The sequence below is a fragment of the Zea mays genome, chromosome 10 (assembly GCF_902167145.1).
Source record: "Zea mays cultivar B73 chromosome 10, Zm-B73-REFERENCE-NAM-5.0, whole genome shotgun sequence".
Taxonomy (NCBI): domain Eukaryota; kingdom Viridiplantae; phylum Streptophyta; class Magnoliopsida; order Poales; family Poaceae; genus Zea; species Zea mays.
This window is the reverse complement of record NC_050105.1, coordinates 12,572,059-12,595,757: the sequence shown is the minus strand read 5'-3', so window position 1 is coordinate 12,595,757 and position 23,699 is coordinate 12,572,059. Positions and strand designations below refer to the sequence as shown.

Genomic DNA, 23,699 nt, shown 5'->3' with positions numbered 1-23,699 from the left:
TCACTATCTCATCTTTTTGTGGCTTCGGGGTAGTTTCTTCTCCACCGAAGCGAATCAGCTTTTTCTCATCTTCGCTAAAGTAGCCCGACTTTACCAACTTCGAAAAATCAGCCTTGGAGATGGTTGACTTTTCGAAATCCAGGTGGCTAGGCTTGCTTGGTATTGCGATATTGTGATCATCTTCAGAATCAGTTTCTTCAATATCTGCTTGTTCTGCTTCGGCAGCAGTGGTGTTTTCCGATGACACCAACCCAGATCGCCTCATTACTTCCGAGATAGGGACAGTTTCCGCAGCTTCGGCTTCGTCTCCTTCGCGCTCAGCTCTAGCAGTAGAGCGCACTCTGGCCATTTGATTTTGAATTTCTTGAAAATTGCTCGGAAATTAATAACCTTTCTTCCGAAGCCCTTCTTCTGACGAAGCAGACGCTAAACTGGAGCTTCGTTTGAATGCGAAAGTCAAGCTTCGGCTATGGTTAAAAATTTTGGCAGCAAAACAGTGCAATAGCAATAAATGCTGTGGTAACTTCACACCTACCCGTCTGTTTATATAATGCTGTAGGTAAGAAGGTGAATCGTCAGGATTTTTACACCAGACAAACAGTTGCTCGCACCCGCTGAACGGTGGGCCGCAAAAACCAGAATAGTGAACCTGCATGGTGGGACCGCTACGCGCTCGAAAACTGTATCGTTTCTCGACAACGAGCTCAGGGAAGGTGTTTTTCGGACCTTCGGCTTCTTGAAGCCTAAGAGACTTTTTTCACGGATCAAGCTCGTTACGAAAAACGATCTAGCACCGCGAAGGGGCTACTGTTGGGACCATGCTTCATCGCCGAAGGTCCTTCGGCTGAAGCCGCTCGTACGTGACGCCGAAGGCATCATTCATGAAGCTTCGGTATTACAACATATCCGAAGATGAAGGGTCGAACCGACTTAAAGATAGAATGACCTTTTAGCCCATAGGGATCTGAGTTATTGTTGTAAACTTTTATGAGGGGCATGATTGTAATTCCTCACAGGCTGTGTCCTGTGCCTATAAATAGTGAACAGTACTCCTTTACTGTTCACACATTCCTGTAATTGCTAACGCATCATTTGGGAATCATTGTTTGTCAAGGCAAAGGTATAAATGTACCTAAATGTTGTATTCAAATATCTTAAATTCATATAATAAGATATGTGGATGATGTCATCTATTTCCAATGTATTTATCTTTAATGTTTTACTTTACTTTGTATTATCTTTACAAGTTTAATTATGAAGGTGAAACCTTCGTAACATTATGCTTGTGACCTTCGTCCGAGGTTCATTAAATCCTTATGGAGATAATGCTTCGGCGGACGAAGGGCATTAATATTTAACATTTTATGTTGCCTTGTTCTTAATTCATAGCATTTGAGAACAAGTCCCCAACACTCGCCTCCAGGTGCGGTGAAGAGAATTCCCGCGCCTGCTCCCTGCAGCCTCAGCGAGCCATCAAAATACATTCGCCATACTTCTGCAGTTTCTGGGTTATCTGGTACTTGTTGTTCAGTCCATTCTGATACGAAGTCAACCAGCGCTTGAGTTTTGATGGCAGTGCGAGGTCGAAATTCGATGTCATGAGATCCCAGCTCACAGGCCCACTTGGCTATTCGACCAATGGCTTCCTTGTTGTGAAGAATATCCCCTATCGGAAAACCAGTGACTACTATGACTTTGTGGTCGTCAAAGTAGTGACGTAGCTTGCGGGCAGTTAGAAGTACTGCATATAATAGCTTCTGAACTTGAGGATACTTTTTATTTGAGGGACCCAGAACTTCACTGATGAAATAAACAGGGTGTTGCACTGGGTAGGCATGTCCTTCTTCGGCTCGTTCGACTACCAACGCGGTGCTCACCACGTGAGTCGTGCAAGAGATATACAACAGCAAGTCTTCAGCTGGTTGAGTTGACGTGGCTCGTCGCGGCGGCTTCAGCACTGGTGGTGTCGTCAAGAATTTTTTTCAGTGCCTCTAGGGCTTCCTGTGCTTCTGAAGTCTACTGAAACTTATCCACTTTCTTGAGCAGCTTGTAAAATGGTAAACCTTTTTCTCCTAGCCTGGATATGAATCTGCTCAGGGCTACCATACATCCGGTAAGTCGCTGAACTTTCTTTTGTGATCGTGGTGCCTCCATTTTCATGATAGCTTCAATCTTATCCGGATTAGCTTCAATTCCCCGGTGGCTGACAATAAATCCGAGTAGCTTTCCTGCTGGTACCCCTCCGACTTCACTCGGCGTGTTCATGGCTCGGGCGAAGTCGGGATTCAGGTTACGCCCGAAGAGTGGATTTTCCCGGCGTTGCCTCGCATCCTGCTCGGCTTGTTCCTGAACTCGTCGGCGATCACGCCGTCTAGAGTTCCTTCGTTCTCTGAAGACGCGTTCCTCCGGAGTTTCTCCTATTTCTGATACCTCGTCCTGCGAGACAGGCTGCTCTGGATCCTGCTCTCCGGCCTCGTGATGTCGTCGGATGTTTCGGCGCCGATTTCTTTGTCGATAGGACTCCCGCTGAGGTGGTTCTTCTCCGGGCGCGGTCGGCTCGTCGTCGGAGACGGGGGGCGACTCCACTCTCCCGATGAAAAGAACGTCGGGGTAGAATGGTGCGGCTGTCGTGGCGATCTTCTTTCCGTTCTCCTTTGAGGGCGGAGGCACGGAAAGAACGACTTGTTTCCTCCCAGTCTCTTTCTTCCTTGCGATTTGTGTCCATTCTTTCATCGGGGAAGTAGACAGTGGAGTTCTCCAGGTCAGCGGGCCCTCGGCCCCTGGCTTGTTGAAGGCGATCTTTTTTCGGAGCGATGGAGGCTGCGCTTTTTCTTTCCTTACTCCGATATTCTTGGAGTTTGTTGTAGAAGACTTCTTCTTTGGCGGATCTGCAATGCGGTGTAGAGTTCCCTCTTCATCTGCTACGGATGAGATTGTTCCAAAGCAGAATACAGATCCGGGACGGAGGGTGATCTTGCGGTGGAAGGTGACGGCCATTGAGCTAGCTTAGATCGGCGACACACCCCCTACCTGGCGCGCCAGCTGTCGGTGTTTTGGGTTCGACCGCACACCCAGGGTTGCCCCTCAAGGTGTTTTAGGAGTAGGACGGTGTCGCCGACTGTAGCTAAATGGTTCGTGTCAGATGCACGAGGAACAATGGATAGTGTTTACAGGTTCGGGCCGCTTTGAGATGCGTAACACCCTACGTCCTGGCGAGTATGCTTTATGTAATGGGTTACAAGGGAGCTCTCTAAAGCTAGAATGTAGAGAGTTGGGGTGGATGGCTGAGTAGTGGGATCGATCATCTTGAAGGGGTGCCCCCTAGGCCTTATATATTCGACCGTGAGGCAATACATGCGGATGAGATAACAAACTGCACCTAAGAGATAGTGAACTGATTGAGTCTATCTTCCTATAGTTCTACCGACTTATCTTCGCCTGGTTCCGTTGTACGGGGCTCCAGCGCGGGAAAGTCGGATTTTCTGTTGTGGTTGCTTGCTCAACGTTGTGGGGCCGTCCGGGCTTGCACCGATCCGGCCTTATGTCAATCTGCTTTACTGATTGTTCCTCCCCAGGCCCATGAAGGAGTGACCTTACGATCTATTAGGCCCTTGGGCCTTTCGTGAGGTCTTTTATCCTTCCAGTGGACCCGGGGGATATCTGTCCCCCACAGGAAGAACTTAGTGATTTCGAAAATTATGTTAATAATTCACCGAACCATGAACATGGCTCGGTCCGGTGGTACACCAAACCTCGGCCCAACAGCTACTTCACGAACGTGACAGCTGCCCAATGGCTTGCTAACGAGGTGCCCGGTCCGGTGACCGCTAGAAGTCAAAGTGGCCAATCAGACTCTCGGAGGCCTAGCAATCATTGGAGGTCCGGTGGTACACCAGACCGATCCGGTGTGCCACCCGATATCTATTTTTGGATGAAGGTTCAAACGACTGTGGGAGCTCTTAGGGCTATAAATAGGCCCTCCCTCGACCCAAAGAAGGACATCTTTGAAGCATACAAGTGTAGAACAAGTGCATACACATTCTCTATCCCTCTCTTGTGTAATTTTGTGTAGATCAAGTGTTGGCGTGTGTGCTAGCCAATAGAGAGAGGCGCAGTGCTGCTGCAAGTGAGTGTGATCTGGAGCAAGTGTGTCTTACTCTATCAGAGTACTGTCAAGAGTTGTAAACAGTCATGGCTCTACTGTAACCTCATCAATAAAGGGGAAGACTCGGTTTATCACACTAGTGATAAACCTAAGCAACCGGAGGAAAGAGTTGAACTGGAATGCAATCCAGGTTGGCTAACTCCAACGTGGATGTAGGCAAACATTTCAGGCTCGATCGAACCACAGGAAAAATCACTTGTGTATTTGTCTCTTTTCTTTATTTATATTTGCACTTCTACTCTTATCTTTGGTATAAGTTGTCTATGAAGTGCAGGATCTTTTTGAGACTAGGACTCCATTCCGCTGCGACCAACTCTACTTATCTGGATTTCGCTACATATACTTCTAAGCATAGAGTAAGTAAAGTTCTAGTGTTGGTGTAAATTTTTATTCACCTATTTACCCCCCTCTAGGCGACATCTAGTTCCTTAGTTCCGCCAAAGGGTACTTCTAGCACAACCTCTATAGTATTGTGGAAACTGCTCTAGGAAACTCCTATCGCATGGATTCATTGGAAGGCATCAGGTTTAGTAGGAATGTCAATGGAATGTATCTGAATAGTTATTATCCAAGTTTATGGATTGGGGGCCTGAGAACTAACAATCGATGCATCACCGTGGAATAAAGATAGCAGTCAGTCGACGACTTCGTCGTTGTCTAAACAAAAAGTGCCACAACTAATGCACTACCATTGGCTAAGAAATGCGGAATAGCTGATGTATCACCATTGCCTTTAGAGATAAATAATAATAACAACATCAATTAAGTCGATGAATGGCTATAGTCTCATTGAGGCTTAGGCATTGCAATCAGCTACCCAGGGCATGATCGGTCAAATAGGGCACCAATCAAAAAGTTGTCGATACCAACTACTGATGTCGATGCCAGTCAATTGAGGTTTAGCCAATGAATGAAAGCAGATGGTGACGTGGTTTCCTCAGGATGATTCAATAGTTTAAAAAACAAGGAGGAAATCAGTGACCACAATAATGTAGGAAAGAAAGGAGACATGATCAATGAAGATTCAACTCATTGAGATATATATTATAGCAACAGATCGATGAGCATTAAAAGGTACCCTTTATAAAGTTGCAAGGATCTATCCTTGTGATCCTACGGTGCTACCTACATTCTCATATGCTTCATCAATGGCTCCTCATCCTCAATGTTGCTACCATTTGTCGTCGTCATCATAATCATCGCCGTCTTATTTTCCTAGGTAGCTGTCCTAGCTAGGATCATCGCTAAAATCCTAGCCGAGACATTTCTTGGACTCATCTTCGTTGTTGTTGGTCTACCACCACTTCACCTCCTCTTCGGAGGAGACGACATCCTCCACCTCGGAGTCCTCGTAGGCAACATCACAACTCTAGCCATCATCCGAATCTATTGGAATATGGAGGTCTAGGAGGAGGTACGACAACCCATTGATCAAGCATCCTCATCAAACTTGTCAACCCATTTCCAAGTGCAGTCGAATAGGTTGGTGTCGATATGCTGGAAGTAGTCATAGGGCTCCTTGACTAGGGGAAGACGAGGCAATGGAGAAGTCAGATGAACAGAGCATGAAGAAGAGTCTAAGGAGAAATCGATGGAGGAAGAGGAGAAATCACTCCCAAGGTAAGAATAATAAGAGGAAGCCATGATCTGTGGTGGGTTTGCTCCACATGGGGAGGATCCTATGCATACTAATACTACATGGAGAAGGTGGACAGTTTGAAGCAGAAGCACTAGGGTCCAAGCCATAGGGAGAGTTTGCGTAATGTAGAGTCAGCTGAAACAAAGGTACACTTGACCACTGACATGACGTGAAAATTTTCCACAAGGCTAAGATTTAGTTTTGGTATAAAAGATTATGCCAAAACTAGGGGCATGTGTTGGTACCAAATACTAATCGGATTGGTGGAACCTTTTGTGTCCGATGGACTTAAGAATAAAGGTATTCAACATAGGCAGAAGGATATGCCTTATGGGTCTTGTATCTTAGATAGGTGATAGATTAGATCAAAATTTGGTTAAAAAGTTATTATCACTTCAAGTCCATGGACTATAAAATATAACAGTTCATGGTCGTAATAATCAGAAGATATTTGTTCAACCAAGAAGCTCGTGCTTCTCATCGACGCATCACCAACCCTTTCACAAGGGCTCTCCTAAGGTAAGCGTCATGCTACCCTTACGTGATCTCTAGTAGATCATGTCTGGGCACTATAATGTAATCACCTTACCACGGTAGATCTTATACTACGCATAGTTGTTCGCAAGATCTACTTGTTATCTTGTGTAATTTCAAATATTTATGCCATTAAGCTTCATGTTATTAGATTGATTTACACCGCTAGATACGTATTTGTTGATCAGTTGCTACATTCCACGACATGCAAGCTGCAACATGTGCATATGATAACTTGGGAAATCAATACACATCTAGCACCCCGCCTTACACGTTTAGTCACATTGTTTACTCTTGATGGACTTCTTTAGAGGTCCTAATCCATGTTCAAGTGCATGATCATCGACTTTCCATAGATGGTTCACCATTTATCTGTCCCTAGATTTGGTTAACAATATGGGTAATAATGGGGGCTTTTAGCCCGTTTCTATACTTTTGGCCATGCACGTAGCATTTATCCCTTTAAGTAACAATTAGTTCAAACATGATTAGGTAGGTGCATTCCCCTCGCCAGTCGCTTTCAATGCATGACTATTTTTATTCATTTGATCATTACTAATCCAGAAAAATGTGACAATCAGCTCAAGTAGGACGATCAGTGCAACCAATGCATATCAATCTACATGATCTAACCAGAATATAATATTTAATTTATTGTTGTGCATTTAAAGAGCGATTCACCAACATCAGCACATCCTGCCTAGAGATCAAGACATGTGGCATGTCTAGAACCTCCACATCCAGACTTGCAATTAGGAGCGATGACCGTAACAACAAAACACCTCTAAGCTCCTCATGTGTTTGCTGCTAAATAACCCCACTACAGATTTCCCAGGACGACACTTGCTTTGTTGATAGGCTAGTGTATAGATTTAAAACCTATGTTACATAACTCTTCATGGTAGAGATAGCAACACTTATTGAAAATCATAGTTGCATATAAGATAGTTTATTTATTGCATAGGTTTTAACTAGGAGAACGTAGATGTCTTAGTTTGTGAAATAAGTTGCCTAATTCAACTCCTCTTAGATGTTGAGTGTTTATACAGCTGCTATATCTTTTAGGTCCATTGTTGACATGTCATAGTTTTTATTACAAGGATTAATAGCTTTAGAAAGTTCACTGTCTCAAAACAAAACCATTACACTTCAAAGCCATGAAAAGTTAGTCTAGATTACCACCACAAACATTATGCCATGAGATTGGATGGATTGAGAATGTTATCCTCCAAGCTGGCTTAAAAGATAACCTTGCTACATATTAGGTGTCCCAAATAGGTCACTGAATATGAATGAAAAGAATAGGCTAATATATAATGGAAACACTAAATAAAATAGATCTAATACATCTTTCTAAGGGGGAAACAACATATTTGTTTGGCATCAGATGCATCTTTACTCGTTTGTGCATCTTTACCCGTTTGGTGTGCTTGATTAATATCCCTTGATAGATGGCCAGACTTCGAAGAACTTAGGATTTCTTGAGTAGCCTGCAACCAACTCGCCATTAGAAACCATTAGAAATTTATAAAACAAAAACACTGCAGTGGTGAAAGGGACAAAATACAAATCTAGTAGGTGACAATTTTCAATGGTGTCTTCCGAGACAAAAGCTTCACATGGGTTTTTTTCCATCATTCTGCAGCCTAAACAATTTTTATTCAATATTTGCATTTGTTTATGACTCTACATAGTGAAATGAAAAGATAGTGTCACGAGTACAAGATTCAAACTATTAGAATAAGAATGGAACCATTCTTTAACCCATTCATGTTTTGGCATTCATTTATTTATGGTTCTAACAGAATAGAAAGATAGAATGGTGTGAGTATCACAATAGTAACTTGCCATTATTTGATGAACCAATAAACAACATTTTGATGTGCTAAAAATATAATTTAGGTAAGTGCTTCTTCTGAAGCCAATACAATAGAGCAACTTGTAGCAATACAAAGGAAGAAAATAATGATCATGTCAACCAAATTGTTGTTAAACAGGACTGAAAAGGCACAATGATGAAACATTCTAATTTTTCAAGTGAACATTTGTATTTCTCATGCTTTCGTGTCATTTACTATTTGAAACATCTTGAAATTTGTGAGTTGTCTAGTACATGACCCTTTAAAGTATTGATTTTATTAGGTGGAAGAGATAATATCTCCCTATCATGGTAACCATTTCTTCTATAATTTATTTGATATGCTTTAATGTAATGTGTCATACGAAGCTCATGTTGTTGAGCTCCACATAGGATACTAGTAAGATTAAGAAACACACAAACTTTAATATAATTTTAGATTTAGAAACCAATTTTGCTTAATATAAAAATGTTAAGTAACCAGTGTCATTGAATAAGAAATGATATCATTTTTTGCATTTTCAGTGAGATTCACTGGATCTTTAGTAACAACCAAAATTGGAAACCATAGTTGCACAAATGTTTAGAAGTATTATCACCTGATGACTTGTATCCTTTGGTTGTTTATTGCTTCGATAGAAATTTGGCAACAGCGTGGCTTTGAAGCAAAAGCTATGTCGTGATTCTTTAAACCCATGTTCATTGTTGATCTTTCTCTGCATGATACAAGCTCTATAGATATTATGTGATGCACCATAATTTTTTCACTATTTTGCTCTGCTTTGTGAGATTGTTTGAGAGCAATTTGCTAGTAAAAAGCTTGTTATATAGGATAATTATCTACAATGCTAATACACTTATACAAAGAGTATAATTATTATGTTATGAGTTCAATTGGTACCCAAGGTGGTGGGTTCAGAGTAGCCAAGCTAAGACCTAGCCAGGTGCTTGTGAAGGAAGCATGCCAAGAGTGGATGGGTCCCCCTAGCCAATCGGTCCTACCCTAAGTAGTAGTTAATTCAACTTCAATTAGAAATATAAAAGGGATAATCAATTTAGGAAATAGAGATTGTTCAAAAAAAGGAGAGTTCAAATCTACAAGTACCTTACCTCAAGATTGAACAGGAGTCAAGTCATAGGGAATATAAATAAATAGATATCTTGTACTATTGAAACAAAGAAGTGAAGGCCTTAGATCTCCTAGCCTTGTATCCCTCTATGATGCTTTTCTTCCTATCTATCCATGTGTTGCATGCCATCCTCTCTTGTGTCACTGCTATTTCTTAGGTTGTTAGCCTCTCTTATGTTGCTATTTCTTAGGTTGTTAGCCTCTCTTGTGTCACCCTCTAACCTCCTTCCAATAAATCTATGATTGCTTAATCAATCTACACTCATCAATGGCCAACAATAGTGACAACCTCCCATAGCTGTCACCAAGATCAAGGCACTAGTTGTGGCCCTTAAGGTTGACATCATCACCCATAATATCCAAGGACATTGGATCCCAATAATGAAAAGGTGTGGTACGCATCTTTTCATTTATCATCAGGAGCGTAATAATGTATATACCTTGCACATGACAAGGCAATACAAGATATGCAATGTGGATGTCTACCCCAAGCGCTTTCTCACATGTGACTTAGATGGGACCTCTTGATGAGCTTTTAGCAAGTGAGCATCTACACAAAAGAACTAATGGAACCCCAAAAGATATATGTTGAGCTAATAAGGACATGGAGATGTCATTGGATGGTGCTAACATGCGGTCATGCTAATGTCATTGAATCTAACGATGACTATGGTGCGACATTGTTTCCCCATACCATGGTTGTAACAACAATCCATAAAAGAACCCTAAATCACAACTTTTTAGAAAAAAATATAAGCTACATAGGTTAAAGCCATATCTAACTTAATTATGAGACCACACCCTAGGGACCTGCAGTGAGTTCCTTTTCATGGGTCGTTTACAACCTAGGAATAGTTTATCCAAATATATATATACAAGTGAGAGAAGAGGAAAAATCACTACAATCCATTTTTGGCCCTGGCATACTCTCCCTTCTATCATCCTTCCAACCCAACGCCACAACCCAAATTGCCCCTTCATTTGGATTCCTCCACGTCATCGCCAAGCGAGCCACACCATGCCCACATGGTGCCTCATGGTTGGACAAATGTAGATGGTACAAATCTTCCCTTCTATCATCCACCTTGTCCTTTCCTCATATCACTTGTAGTAGACACCACATGCTGCCCCACTATTGGCCTAGGTGGTAAGTACTATAGGTGGATCTCACCCCTCCAAGAGTTATGTAGTCATAGTTATGTAGTCATCCCCCATAGATAGGTAACCCTTAGTCACTCTTTCTCCCCCTTTCTATATGCTCTTTCCTATTTAGAACTACCCATACTTACCTTTCCTCGTTCCCTCATCCACTCTCTTACTTGAAGCTAAACTTCAAATCCCTGCTGACATGTGTGCACATAGGGACGTGACATGCTTCAACCATCCATGTCTTTTTTTCCTATGCCTTCGAACCAGTTTTCATGTGTGTGACAGGTGCACCAACACTATAACAACTCTAAACGCAACAAAGCTCATCAGTATGGTGATGACTCAATGCCTTCAACATCAACTACACCTCACCACTCATATTGACAGACAAGTGGTGCAAGAGGTGTTAGAGCTACATTTCATCACTTACTCCATACAAAAGTATAACCACCTAAGGATGATCCATGGATGGCAACATCATCTACTTTGATTGACATGCCTAACCCTCAACTTCATATGTGATACTATCGAACCTCATAGAGTCCCTCCTTGCTAACAACTTCGTCTCCTAGTGATTAACTTCCACACACTTGCTAACAAGCATCCTTGATGGCCTAGGAGTGCCCTAAAAACATGGTGCATGAGTAGTCTCTCTTCAATGATGCAGAATGCCAATTCTTCGACATTCACCACATCTTCATCAGCCTTAGTTAAGAGACAAAACAGGGTACCCAAAGAAGGCAGACCTCCAAAAAACAGTTCGCCTACAAAGCAGTTCGATGGGAAGGCCCAAAAGGCCACCCGGGGACAGCCCACCAAGCCGATCAGCCCACTGAACAAATGTCTATCGAGCAACCCAGGGAGGCGAGGCTGCCGAGCAACCTACCCACCAAACAAATATTCGCTGAGCAACCCAGCGAGGCGAGGCTACCGAGCAACCTGCCCACCAAACAACCTAGCGTGGTAAGGCAGCAGAGCAACCTGCCCGCTGAGCAACCCAACGAGGTGAGGTTACCAACCAACCTGCCCGCCGAGCAACCCAGCGAGATGAGGCTGCCGACCAACCTGCCCGTCGAGCAACCCAGCAAGACGACAGCTAACTGACCTAGTACTATCAAGCCACATCAGCACGATGGGACATACCGAGCCATGTCCGGACGGTGGAAGCGATACCGAGGGGTCTCTGTCAAACATGACGACGAATACATAACCCTGCTGACCAGTGGGACCGGACGACCCCGACCATAGAAACCTCAGCATTAGGGTCTCTACAGTGACCCATACATTGGAGGGGACACGACAATACGACGTACCAAATATGCGTCTGCGCATGATGAAAGATGACGCTAGGGGATGATGGAAGATGAAGTTGTACTGAAGACATCCCTAAACCACTCCTTGAGCTGACTCAACAAAGCCCACCAAGCACCGCTACGTCTAAATCGAAGTAGCTACAGGAAGGCGGACAAGACGCGACGCCATGCGAGAGGTACAACGACGCACGCCTCGACATACGACTCCATAGGGGCAACAAGGCCTAGAAGCATGACCCAACAGACGAGACAACAGGTGCTGCGAGGCCCAGAAGCTGGAGACCAAACTCCTCACGCTCTAAGCAATACTACAATCAGTATTGCACTAGACTAGGGCTCCGACCTGAACCAATATAACCAACTCGCCTCAAATCCACCCTCAAGCCCCTCGTAGCTCACCATTCGAAGTGAGTCCACGCTAACACCCCCTGCCAAACACAAACCTTATTGTCCCACAGTTCCAAAAACCACGACAGTTTCCCAACAAGCTCAATCGAGGAGGATTCGCCGGCGTATGGCAAAAGGCTGAAAAGCAACATCTCAAGATGCTCGTCGTCGATCTCAAGCGGCGCCACAACAGCCAAGCCGACGCCACTAGGAAGAAGGCGATGGGAGTCTCGAGCACTTTGCTTGAGGTTACGACCGTAGGCTCTCACCCAGGCTCTGTCATGCCCGAGATCGCAGGCGGCGATCCCTGGCAGAGCACGGTGGTATTCAAGGTGGCCATTACCATCCAGCAGCCAAACGTGAGCAAGGCAGTCGCCGGCTATCAGCCACTATGCTCCATAGTAGGTAGAGTCACCTCCCCCACTCGCGGGGGGGTGACTTCTACCCGCCAATGGGTTTCGGGAAGACATAATGACGAAGGTTATGCATTTGCCAACATGACCTCCCTAGAAACCATTGGTGGGGTCCCATGGGCCAGGAGCAAGGCTAGCGCAGTCCACTATGCTGGTCTGCATCCTGGTCCCCCAGCGTATGTGGCGGCCACGGCATTCCACCGCACAAACTTGAGGGGATTGAGTCCCAAATCCCTCGACGTGCGGGTGGAGACCAGCAAGCAAGCCATTAATGAGTTGCGCCTTCGACAACCTCATCATGCATGAGGTAGCCAGCCGCGGTGAGGAGGGCCCATGGAAGCTCTCCATGCCAGTGTTCCCCAGACCCAAGCCGTCGGCCACAAGCTCATGGTGTTCAGGGTAGCAGCCAACAGCCTCAACCAGGCACTGCTCACCCCTCGAAGTCAGATGCGCGGCAGAGCTCGGGCGGTTTAGGTCGACCCCAAACCTTACGTCCGAAAGGTAGCATGAGAATGAACTCTTCCCGCATAACGAGGTTACATTTGTCCAAATCCCAGTACGATAAGGTCGGCCCCCGTAAAACCTAGTTTCCAGCGCCATCCAAGGCCCAGCCTGGTCAGAACTGCACTTATGAACACGGTCTTGGGTAATACGTGTTGCGAAGGAAGAATCAGTTCTCATCCATCGATTTCTTTTTATGCATGTTAATTCTTTTTACCCCTTTCGGCATTCAAGCTTCTCTTGTACTTAGAAAAACCAAATAATAGTGCCTATTCTTACATCTGATTTGAAACATTGTTTGACAACGAATGTGGATCGAATCAACCGAATGTTTAGTCCAAAAAAAGGGCCTCATTCTTGGGGTTGCCGACCAAACAACCCAGCGAGGCGAGGCGAGGCTACCCGCCGAACAACCCAGCGAGGCGAGGCCGCCGACCAACCTGCCCGCCAAGCAACCCAGCGAGGCAAGGCTGCTGACCTACCTACCCACCAAGCAACTCAACAAGACAACAACCGGTCGACCTAGATCCAAATTCAACATCGTCTTCAACAGGTTGTTTGACCTCACTACAGCTCCACTTGCAAGCACCACCCTTATATGTCGTGGGATACCATACTTCATCCTTCTCTACGAGGATCGTAGATACAGAACTTCAATTGACCTCCACCTACTACATAGATGCTACTACTTGAAGTTGGTATCTCATAAACTATCATCATCCTGCCCACCAAGCAACACAGCGAGGCGAGGCTACCGACCAACCTGCCCGCCAAGCAACCCAGCAAGACGATAGCCGGTCGACCTAGATCCAAATTCAACATCGTCTTCAACAAGTTGTTTGACCTCACTACAACTCCACTTGCAAGCACCACCCTTGTATGCCGCGGGATACCATACTACATCCTTCTCTATGAGGATCGTAGATACATAACTTCAATTGACCTCCACCTACTACATATATGCTACTACTTGAAGTTGGTATCCCATAAACTATCATCAACGCCTCAGTAATGCCAGTGGATCCACAAGAACACTTCTACTTAGATTGCTACTCTAGTTCCTCCACCTCATTGTGGACAAAACCACCTCTTAGCCATGGTGGTGCATCATCGCTACTGCCCAACATCCCACCGCACGGGCACCATGTGTCACCTACGAGCACTCGTCCCTCACCCTTTGACCTCCTTCCACTACAATCTACTCTTTCCATCCCCAACCAATATATCTTGTTTTGTTTGCATTGATAACAATTATTGTTACTAGCATATTTACTTCTACAAATTAGTTAGAACTCTAACCTAAGCAACAGACCCCAAACAATACATTTCAATTATTTTAGACCTTTATTTCATCACATAGCATTTTAGGTCCATCTCAAAAAGAAAAAGGAAACAAAATAACATTTAGCTACACTTACCTCTTTTTCTTTGGTTATACCATATTTCTGATGCAGTGTTGGAAATGTTGAACCAAATAGCTTTTCTTTGATTTTCATTATATGTGATGATCTGTATGGTGAAAGAGAAATATTGTATACAGTTAGTACAGTTAGTAGTTATAAAATTTCTAGGTAGTCCATGAACTAATATTATATTGACTAGAAAGCCTTTAAACTTATCAATTTACTACCGTCAGATTTTATTTTTTTTTCAAAATTATACATACTGGGAGTAAGGAAATCGAGTCTTTTTATTCCCTTCTAGGACCTTCTATGAACGTGCAGTTTTATGTTATACAGAAGAAAGATACAAGGTGGTTGTTCTGAATTGTGATAAACTCCTACAGTATTTTTGGATATTTAATATCTCGGCTTTCTAGTGCTACCTTTCTTCATCGACTTGAGATGTCCTTGGAGCAATTTCTGGTAAAGCGCTGGAAAATTTCTGAAATATTCACCACAGTAAACCAATATGGAAGTAAGACTGAGATGTTTACTCTTGAAAGGTAAACTCAGTCGATGCATAGGATCTTTATACCTTTCTTGGTAGCCTCAAATCATGAGGCTTAGTGTTTTTTTCTGCAGGCTTGGTTGCATTTGCATGTTCCAACTCGCTAATCCTAGCAGCGATTGTGGTACCAAGATTTCTTGACGCCATGGAAGTATTGCCAGATTCACATCTCGGGAAACTCATAGACATATGCAAGGCTGACAGCGTTGACCTCTTTTTGGGGGTCGAAGTTGTTCTTAGCTTGTTACTGCCTGCACTAGGAGGTGAGTTATTCTCCTTTGCAGAATGCCGCATTGACCTTCTTTTAGCTGAGGAATTCTGCCCTTTCTTTGCTGTGGGGGGAGAGCTGAGCTTTGCCGGCTTTGGAAGCAGGGACGCCATCTGGATCCTCCTTCTCTTGACAGAATCTGTGATATCCTGATTCAAAATAGAGATTTCCTACACGGAAGACGTACGTCAGTTAGCAATTCAAAAGCACGTTTTCACGATAGAATTCTTCAATGACAGTGTATCAGTCACCTTCAAAGTGGCATCAACAGCCGTCAAACTATCCATGCACAAATCCTGCTTCTGCAAGGGCAAAACTGCTCCAACCACTTCGTCGCCGCCCTCCATGTGCTGTGTCTCATCCGTGGGCGCATCCATCCTGCAACAGGGCCCAACGGCATCGGTGATGTCCGCGAGCTCCTCCGGCACGTGTACTGGCTTGTCGCTGGCGCTGCCACCACAATCCACCACTCTGTCCTCCTCCCAACCGCAGCACACTTCCTCTGCTGGTGCCGGTGGTTCATCCGTCATGCAGGAAGACTCAGTAGCAGACAACGACCACGACGCGGCACCACCATCCTCTGCCGCCTCGAGCTCGCCATCACCGCCTGCAACATCATCACTGGCGGCGGCGGCGTGGTCCTCGCTCTTGCGCTTCTTCCTAGCGTAGTGCGCCTCGAAGAATGCCTTCTTCTGCGCGACTGAGCCCGGGCGCGCCTGCACCGCCGCCTCCTCGAGGTAGCGGTTGTGCGCGAAGGCGGACCTCTTCCCCCATTCGAGCGGCTCCGAGAGGAAGCGGCCGAAGGAAACCGACTCCCCGAGAGCTGACATCATGTCCGCCTTCCAGTTCTGGATCCCAGTCCCACGCCACGCACGCACATAAACGTAAGCTGTCACGAAATCGGAAGACAATCCCACTCCCACCAGCTGGAACCTGGAGGAGGACAGGAATAGAACCAGCGACAAGATGCTTACCCCTCCTCTGTCCTTGCCGGAGATCTCCGGCTCCGGCGAAAGCGTCGGCTCCGGCGGCGGCGGCGGCGAGAAGTCCACCGGCTCGGCTCCCATTGGAGACCGCGGCGAGATTGTGGTTTGGGTAGGATCTGTGGGAGAGCTGCCACACTCCCTTGGGGTGGAAATCTGCAGCACGCGTATCAGATTGGTTTTTCGAATTCGGGTGAGTGAGGGAGGCCGGGAAAAAGCAGCGAGTCTGTAATTGCAACAGCTTTCGGTGGTGGGTTCGATTTGAATTGCTGGAAAGTGTACGTTACGGGGAGCTGGACGAGATGGACCACACACACGCACCACCGCGGCGCCCAGATGACCGTTGCACACTGTCCTGTTGTTCTATGCAGGCCGTTTGGTCTATGTCATTTGGGCCGCTGGGCCACGGTTCAAGAACAGAAAGCCCGAAACAGAGTCCACCATGAAATCGATTCGACCGTGTGCACGAAAGCTGGATTATGTTAACGAACCCTAGTTAGGATTATGTTGGCAAATACCTCCTTTGCCTCTGAGGGGTCTTACATCTCTATATAAAAAGTCTGTATACCCCCTCATAATACAGAGAAGAGAAAGAGGCCGGATGCCCAACCTTACATTGTGTATCGTGTGTTTCCTCTGTCGTGCTTATGGGAAGGGAGATGGATACTCTATAGCTTCTTGCGCCTCTACTGCTGACGAGAGGGAAGGGAGCGGATCTGGTGATCTGTGGTAACGTAGTTCTCAACACGTTATCAGCACGCTCTACCTCGATGTTACTGCAGAATCAGATCTGCATCAACTCTTCGTCAAACCGACAGGTCTCTGGCCTAGCCGAACTGTCCTACGCGACAGGCTTCACTTCCGTTCGTCGAATCAATCCACGAGGTATGAAATTTGTAGCTAGATTGGATGTGTGATTTACTAGATTTAGGAGCAGCGGCCCTAAATGAAAGGTGCAGCTCCCCTCACATTGTCGATGCCGTGTTCGAATGTGATCCTCCGTCGGCCCCATCTCGACGTGCGTTCCGCAGTTAGATGGTGCGGCTGGTCGAGCATGTTGCGATGGCATGGCCTAGTCCCTGACCCGTGTCCCTGTTGGACGTGGTAACGTTGCCATTCATCCTCGGCATGGGGAATATAGACACCATGATGACCAAGCTGCGTCATTGATCACCTGCATACGGTCAAAGCGGTGCATGCCACATCCCTCAGAAAGTGGATCACGGATTAGTGAGGATCACCTGCATGCGGTCAAAGCGGTGCATGCACTGATGGGCGCCCACTCCTGCATGTTTGTGCTGGACGTGCGAGCGGTGCATGCGTTGACGGCCTGACGGCCTCTATGCATACGCAGAGCAGCTGAAAAGAAAAGTGTCCGGTCAAAAGTGGCTGCCGGGAAAAGCCGATTTTGATTGGATGAAAACCGTTTCAAAATCGTGCGCATGAGAAAGAGTCCTGTGAAAAAAAAAGAAAACTGATTTAAAACATTTTTTCATTGAATTTCTATTGAATTAATAAACTGTGGTACGATTTTAATTTATACGTATGCTAAATATTATTAATTCTATTTATTTTCTATTATAAATAATAAATAGAATAAGCCATGTTTTCTGTTGCGGTTTTTACATTAATTAATTATTTCCTGTCACAAATAATTAGTAGAAAAATACATGCTTAAATATGGGGAATTGACTTTTACACATGGTGTGTTTGTTTTCTGCTTTTTATTGTGTTTGTTTTCTGCTTTTTATTTCCTGTAGTAGATTGTCGGTACCCTGAATCAGGGATACCCCTTACTACAGCATTAAAGACACGGTGCCCGCGCAGCTATCTCTAGTCGTGCGGTAAACAGCACCCAACCTTTCCGCATGGGCAGCTCCAGGGCCGCCGCGTGGTGGAAAAAGGTGGTATACTCCAGGATACCTTCAGTAGGTCCGGACCTCCTCGAGAAAGCGCCGAACCCCTATACTCACGACCCGGATCTCCGAGTATGGTCCAGGGCTCCCATGCAAGCAAGCCGGACCCCTTGGGTGAGGTCTAGACCCCTCTGAGCGGGGTCCAGACCACCCACAGCGAGGTCCTGGGACAGGGGATACCCTGGCCTAAGCAAGGGTCCGGTACTGACATGTGTCTAGGCTTTATCCTGTGCGCTTGCGCTCCCCGCTCAGGCGGAGACCCGATGCTGCCACGTGGCTTGTTGCCCTTGACGTAAGCCAGCGGGCGGAGCCTGATGTAAGGCCTCTGGGCCGCGCGATCTCTGCATTTATTGCGGAGAGGACGCCCTGCCTGCCCACTCTGCTGACAGGCGATGTGCCGCCTCAGCATTTATTGTGACCTGTCCACTCAGCTGGCAGGCGGCGTCCAGGCCATCCTGCAGGCGGCGTGCCTGTCCAGTCCATTGCCAAACAGTACGCCCGTGCTGCAAGGTGCACTGTGTCCATCACCACTTATGCATTGCCAAGAAAGCTTCCCCTGCACGCCAATACCACGCAGATCGCGGATATCAGGGTACAAGAAGATTGCTCCAGCAACTTCAAGTATTACATCCATTATATTCCTGGGCCCACATGTTAGGGCTCAGCACCCTTGTACGCGCCCCCCTTGAGCTATAAAAGGGGAGGCATGCAACGTTATGAAGGGAGACCGAACTTAGACTTAGACCCAGCTAAGGCTCACAAGTTCATACGAGCTCTCAAGCTCAATACATCACACACTGGAGTAGGGTATTACGCTCCGGCGGCCCGAACCACTCTAAACCCTTGTGTGTTCTTGTGTTCGGTCATCGCTTAGCAAGATAGGCAAAATTCTTAAGCCCTCTCCTCATCTTAGGATTTAGGGTGGGTGCACTCCGCCACCAGGCCGGAGAATTCCCTCTCCGCCATTTGGCGCGCCAGGTAGGGGGCTAGGCTTTAGGTTTTTGCTTGTTTTCTCGCTCAGCATGATGGTGCAAATCGTTGAGCACCACGCCGAGACTTCAACGGATTTCTTGGTGGAGGAATAAGTTGTTTCTTCCATGCCACAGGTTCCCAACCGCCCAGTGTCGGGCACTGCTGCTATGCACGCTGCACGGCAGCATACAACTGCGCAGACATCCCGGACTCCGTCGAGGGTGGCTCCGGGAGCATTGTCAGTCGCTAGGGAGTTGCTGCGTCACCCTCTAAGCTCCACGGCCTCACCAGGGGCCATGAGGCAATGGCGGGACGACGTCGACCGATTGCTCGGCATGGCACATTCTACCTCGACCAGGTCGAGGCCACGGTCATCCCGGCGCCAACATGAGGCGTCGGCGTCTGTGCGCTCACCCTCAGTAAGGGGCACACAGACCAATGACCTCCGGGCAGAACTCAACCGTAGGCGTGCGGGGGAGGACGCCCGGATCTCTTTAGAGAGGGCGCGCGAGCGCCGGCAAAACATCGAGGGTCGCAACCTCGATCAAGACTTCGCTGCGGTAGCACCGCAGGCCCCAATGGGCACCTGGTCCCAAGCGGGTGTCCCCTTAGCCGACGTGGGCTGCGCCGCTCTCGCAGATCATCTTCGCGTGGCATCATGGCCATCCAAGTTCCGGCCGCACCTGCTGGAAAAGTACGACGGTACGTCAAATCCGTCTGAATTCCTGCATGTGTATGTCACCGCTATCACAGCAGCAGGTGGAAACGCCGCTGTGATGGCGACATATTTTCATGTCGCCTTGTTTGGGCATGCCCGGACTTGGCTCATGAACCTCACCCTAGGGTCAATCTACTCCTGGGAAGAGCTCTGCGCGCCGGTTCGTTGCGAACTTCGCCAGCGCTTACCAGCAACACGATGTGGAGGCCCACCTCCACGCAGTTAGGCAGGAGCCCGGGGAGACTCTCTGGACGTTCATCTCCCGCTTCACCAAGGTGCGAGATACTATACCTCGCATTTCCGATGCTTCCATCATCACGGCCTTCCGCCAAGGAGTACGTGATGAGAAAATGTTGGAGAAGTTGGCCACGCATGACGTGGAGACTGTCTCCACACTCTTCGCTCTGGCCGACAAGTGCGCCAGAGCCGCCGAGGGCTGTGCATGGCACTCGGCCCCGCAGACCAGGGTTACCCAGACGGGTGGCTCGGGTACCGTCCCCCGGGACGATAAAAAGAAAAAGAAGAAGGACCGCGACCACCAGAAGTCGCGGTCCACCGCTCTAGTCGTCGCAGCCGCGACTGGGGGCCGGAGCGACCGCAACAAACGCCCACGGCCGAAAAGGGGTAACAACGGCTCATGCCCTGTGCACCCAAACGGTCGCCACAGTGCCGTGGAGTGTCGCGAGATCATCGACCTCATGAAACGCGTCAGCGAGCGGCGCGAGCAGTCTTCCAAAGACGGCTCCCCACCTTGTCGCCGACCTAGCAAGGAAAGGGTCAACGACGGCAAGGTGGCCGCGGCTGAACGGGACCTCGGGTATTAGTCACCTGAGGGGGACCTGAAGGATATCTTCGCCGGAGACTCCTACTCCGGTGGCGACAACTAGATGGACCCCCGAAGGGACCCCGTACTCCCCGATCTACGGGGCCGAAGCCTACCTTCCCCTGGAAAACCTTCTAGACTCCCCACGAGTCCAGGCTTCTGACAAATCCATGCAGAAATGGCTACAACACGAGGACGAGGACTCCGTCATCAAACGCAGCTGGAAACCTAGGGTCGGGACCTAGTCCTACGGCAAATACCAAACCAAGAAGGGCTCCGCAACTCTCCCCCAGCTGGGAAGGACCCTTCAAGGTGACGGGAATACGCCGACCCGGGGGTGACTATCTTGCTACGACTGAAGGAGTACCTCTTCCTGACCACTGGAGCATCTCTGTAAGTTCTATCCATAGGAGCAAGTCTGAGGGGTCAAATTTTTCTCCCTTTTGTAACTAGGTAACGCATACGTGTATGCCAGCCCGGTGAGGTCCGCCCTCATAAGTCCGGCCTGTTGGTCCGCACCCATGCATGAAAGGTTATAAAGAAAAGATTTACCCCCTCAGATGTGCCTCTATGATAGTTTTATCCTACTGCTCCATGGTCTTACCTTGCAGTTTTTCGGATGTTATTTTATCTAACCCACCCAAACAGTTCCCATCCCATCAGACATGATGGCATCCGAATTGAACAGTCAGGCTTGCAGTTTAGGACCTCTCTGCGAAAGCAGGAGGGCCCGATAGCCTGGGGGCTGGTTCTAAAGAACGGGAGCCCGTTCCATGGGGAGGTCCGGAGCCTGTGTGGCTACTTAGCCTGGTCCCGTACGCGAAAGCCTGCACACTCCACCACCCCATGACGGGTACCCAAGTATTTGGAGCTATAAGTCATGTGGGTCCGGCAACCTGGGGTCTGGAACTAGAGAATGGACACTTGTCTCCTGGGGTGGTCTGGAGCCGTGTAGCCGCTCAGCCTAGTCCCGTACCGTGGGCCTGCACACTCCACCACTCTGTGACAGGTTTCCTAGTATCACCACCGTCTAGGGGGTCCGGACGCACAACTTGGCTTCCCTGACTAGACCATGCAAGTCCTGAGCATGTATCAAAGGATGGCTAGTGTCAGATGGCGGGTCCTGCGGGTGTACTACTAATGCTCCCTAGCCGAAGCTGTGTGCAGGCCCAGATCCCAGTCGAGGCTACCTCCTAGGGGCCATTGCCAACTCTTTCTTCGGTATGCTGGTCTGCAGCCTCGACAAATCGAGCCTACATCCTAGGGGGGCCAGGTACCAAGGAGGAATCGGTTACACCACACACAACAGGGACAAGTGGTACACAGATAAGTGCTAATACTGCTTGATAAATAGTACTCAAAAGTACCTTACAAAAAGCAAAAGTATTACATCTGCCTTCAAGCGGAGTCCTAGCTCCATCTCTACTCTACAGGTATGAACTACCTCCACACCAGTAGGGTCGCGTGGGTAGCTAGCTCCGAGCGGCTCGCCAGCGGCGGCGACCACCTCTGCACCGGGCAGCCTCACCAACGGCGGCGACCACCTCTGCACCGACTGCTCGCCAGTGGCGGCGGCCACCTCTGCTCCGAGCGACTCGCCAGTGGTGGCGGCCGCCTCTGCTCTGAGCGGCTCGCCAGCGGAGGCGACCACCTCTGCGCAGGGTAGCCTCCCCAGCGGTGGCGACCACCTCAGTGTGCGCACCATGGCGAAGAGGACCTCGCCCCCGCCCTCCTACGGGGGTGAGGACAAGACCATCCAAGCCATGGAGCTGGGAGCACGGCGGCAGGCGGTGCTTGCGGTCTGGCCGGGACCGCGTAGCCGAAGTTCGCCTCCTTCACAAGGCTGGTGATCATCCTTTTCCTCCGAATGCTGGAGGAAGAGGCGGGTCACCAGCCCATGTGGGAGGCGGAGCCGCGGCTCAGCTCGCTCTCCCCCACCGTAAGGCTGATGAACATCCTTGAAGCTAAGCACCGGTGGAAGAGCGCCGCTCCCACAAGGCCGCGCACCTCCAGCAGAGGAAAGACAAGACCGGCAGCACCAACCCGCTGGGGAGGACAAAAGGCATGAACTCTCCAGCGGCAAGTTCACCAGGGTGGAGGGTGTCGGCGCAAATCCTTCCGCCAAACACCGGCGCATCCCATCCAAGCAGGCGGTATACCATGTCGAGCACTCACTCAGTCTGGGCACGCTCGGGATGAACTTACAAGGCCATGGCAAACTACGGCAACGCAAAGCAGAGACCTTGAAGGCAAAGGGGAGCAGAGAGCTCGGAGGCGAGAGGACACCGCGAGTGGGAGAGAAGCAAGGCATGGCTACTACTCGAGGGATGAACCCCCCCTTTTAAAGGCAGACTCCCCTGCTCCCGCCTCGAAACGTCGCGAGAAGTCTCCCCCAATGCACACTGGGGTATCCATCCTATGACACGGGGGCCTGGTCCCACAAGTCATACAGCTGGTGCGCGGGTCTTCAAGTGCGAAGAAGGCGAACCGTCGCACAAGGAGCATGCCACCGCCTTGCGGTAGTGCACCCCTTCATCTTCGCCGCGACCAACGGTCAAGAAGGCGAACCGCCGCACAAAGAGCGTGCTACCACCCCGCGGTAGTGCGCCCCCTTCATCTTCGCCACGACAAACGGTCAAGAAGGTGAACCACCGCACAAGGAGTGTGCTACCGCCCCGCGGTAGTGCGCCCCCTCGTCTTCGCCGCAACCAGCGGTCCAACCCCTGGCAGGGGGCCCAGGCCCACATGTCATGCACCTGGCGCGCCGGTTTCTGTGTGTGGAGAAGGCGAACCGACACATGAAGAGCGCACCACTGCCTGCGGTAGTGCGCCTCTTCGCCCCCGCCGAAACTGATAGCCCAGTCTCTGGCACGGGGGCCTGGGCACACGAGTCATCCTCCTTGGCGTCGGTTCCTACATACAGAGAAGTCGAACCACCGCTCGCGCCAATACCGCGCCTCCTCGAGGCTACCACAGAAGAC

At 48.5% G+C, this 23,699-nt stretch overlaps 1 protein-coding gene across 2 annotated transcripts; it reads right to left on the bottom strand.

The window, feature by feature from the left end:
• Positions 1-7,480: 7,480 nt before the first annotated feature.
• On the bottom strand, positions 7,481-16,566 carry LOC100278361 (TPX2 (targeting protein for Xklp2) protein family). Of its 2 annotated transcripts, NM_001151662.1 has the most exon segments (7): positions 7,481-7,828; positions 8,796-8,912; positions 14,507-14,597; positions 14,914-14,972; positions 15,066-15,476; positions 15,558-16,154; positions 16,281-16,412. In NM_001151662.1, coding segments are annotated over 7 exon segments (1,518 nt in total). In that variant the 5' UTR covers positions 16,374-16,412; the 3' UTR covers positions 7,481-7,678.
• Between the last annotated feature and the right edge of the window lie 7,133 nt (positions 16,567-23,699).

Coding starts and splice junctions, on each gene's coding strand:
- LOC100278361 (XM_008663560.4), bottom strand. CDS start 16,373: ATGGGAGCCGAGCCGGTGGACTTCTCGCCGCCGCCGCCGCCGGAGCCG. Junction 14,598..14,913: donor TCTCAAGTCGATGAAGAAAG/GTAGCACTAGAA, acceptor TTCACCATACAG/ATCATCACATATAATGAAAA. Junction 7,829..14,506: donor GTATAACCAAAGAAAAAGAG/GTAAGTGTAGCT, acceptor AGTTGGTTGCAG/GCTACTCAAGAAATCCTAAG.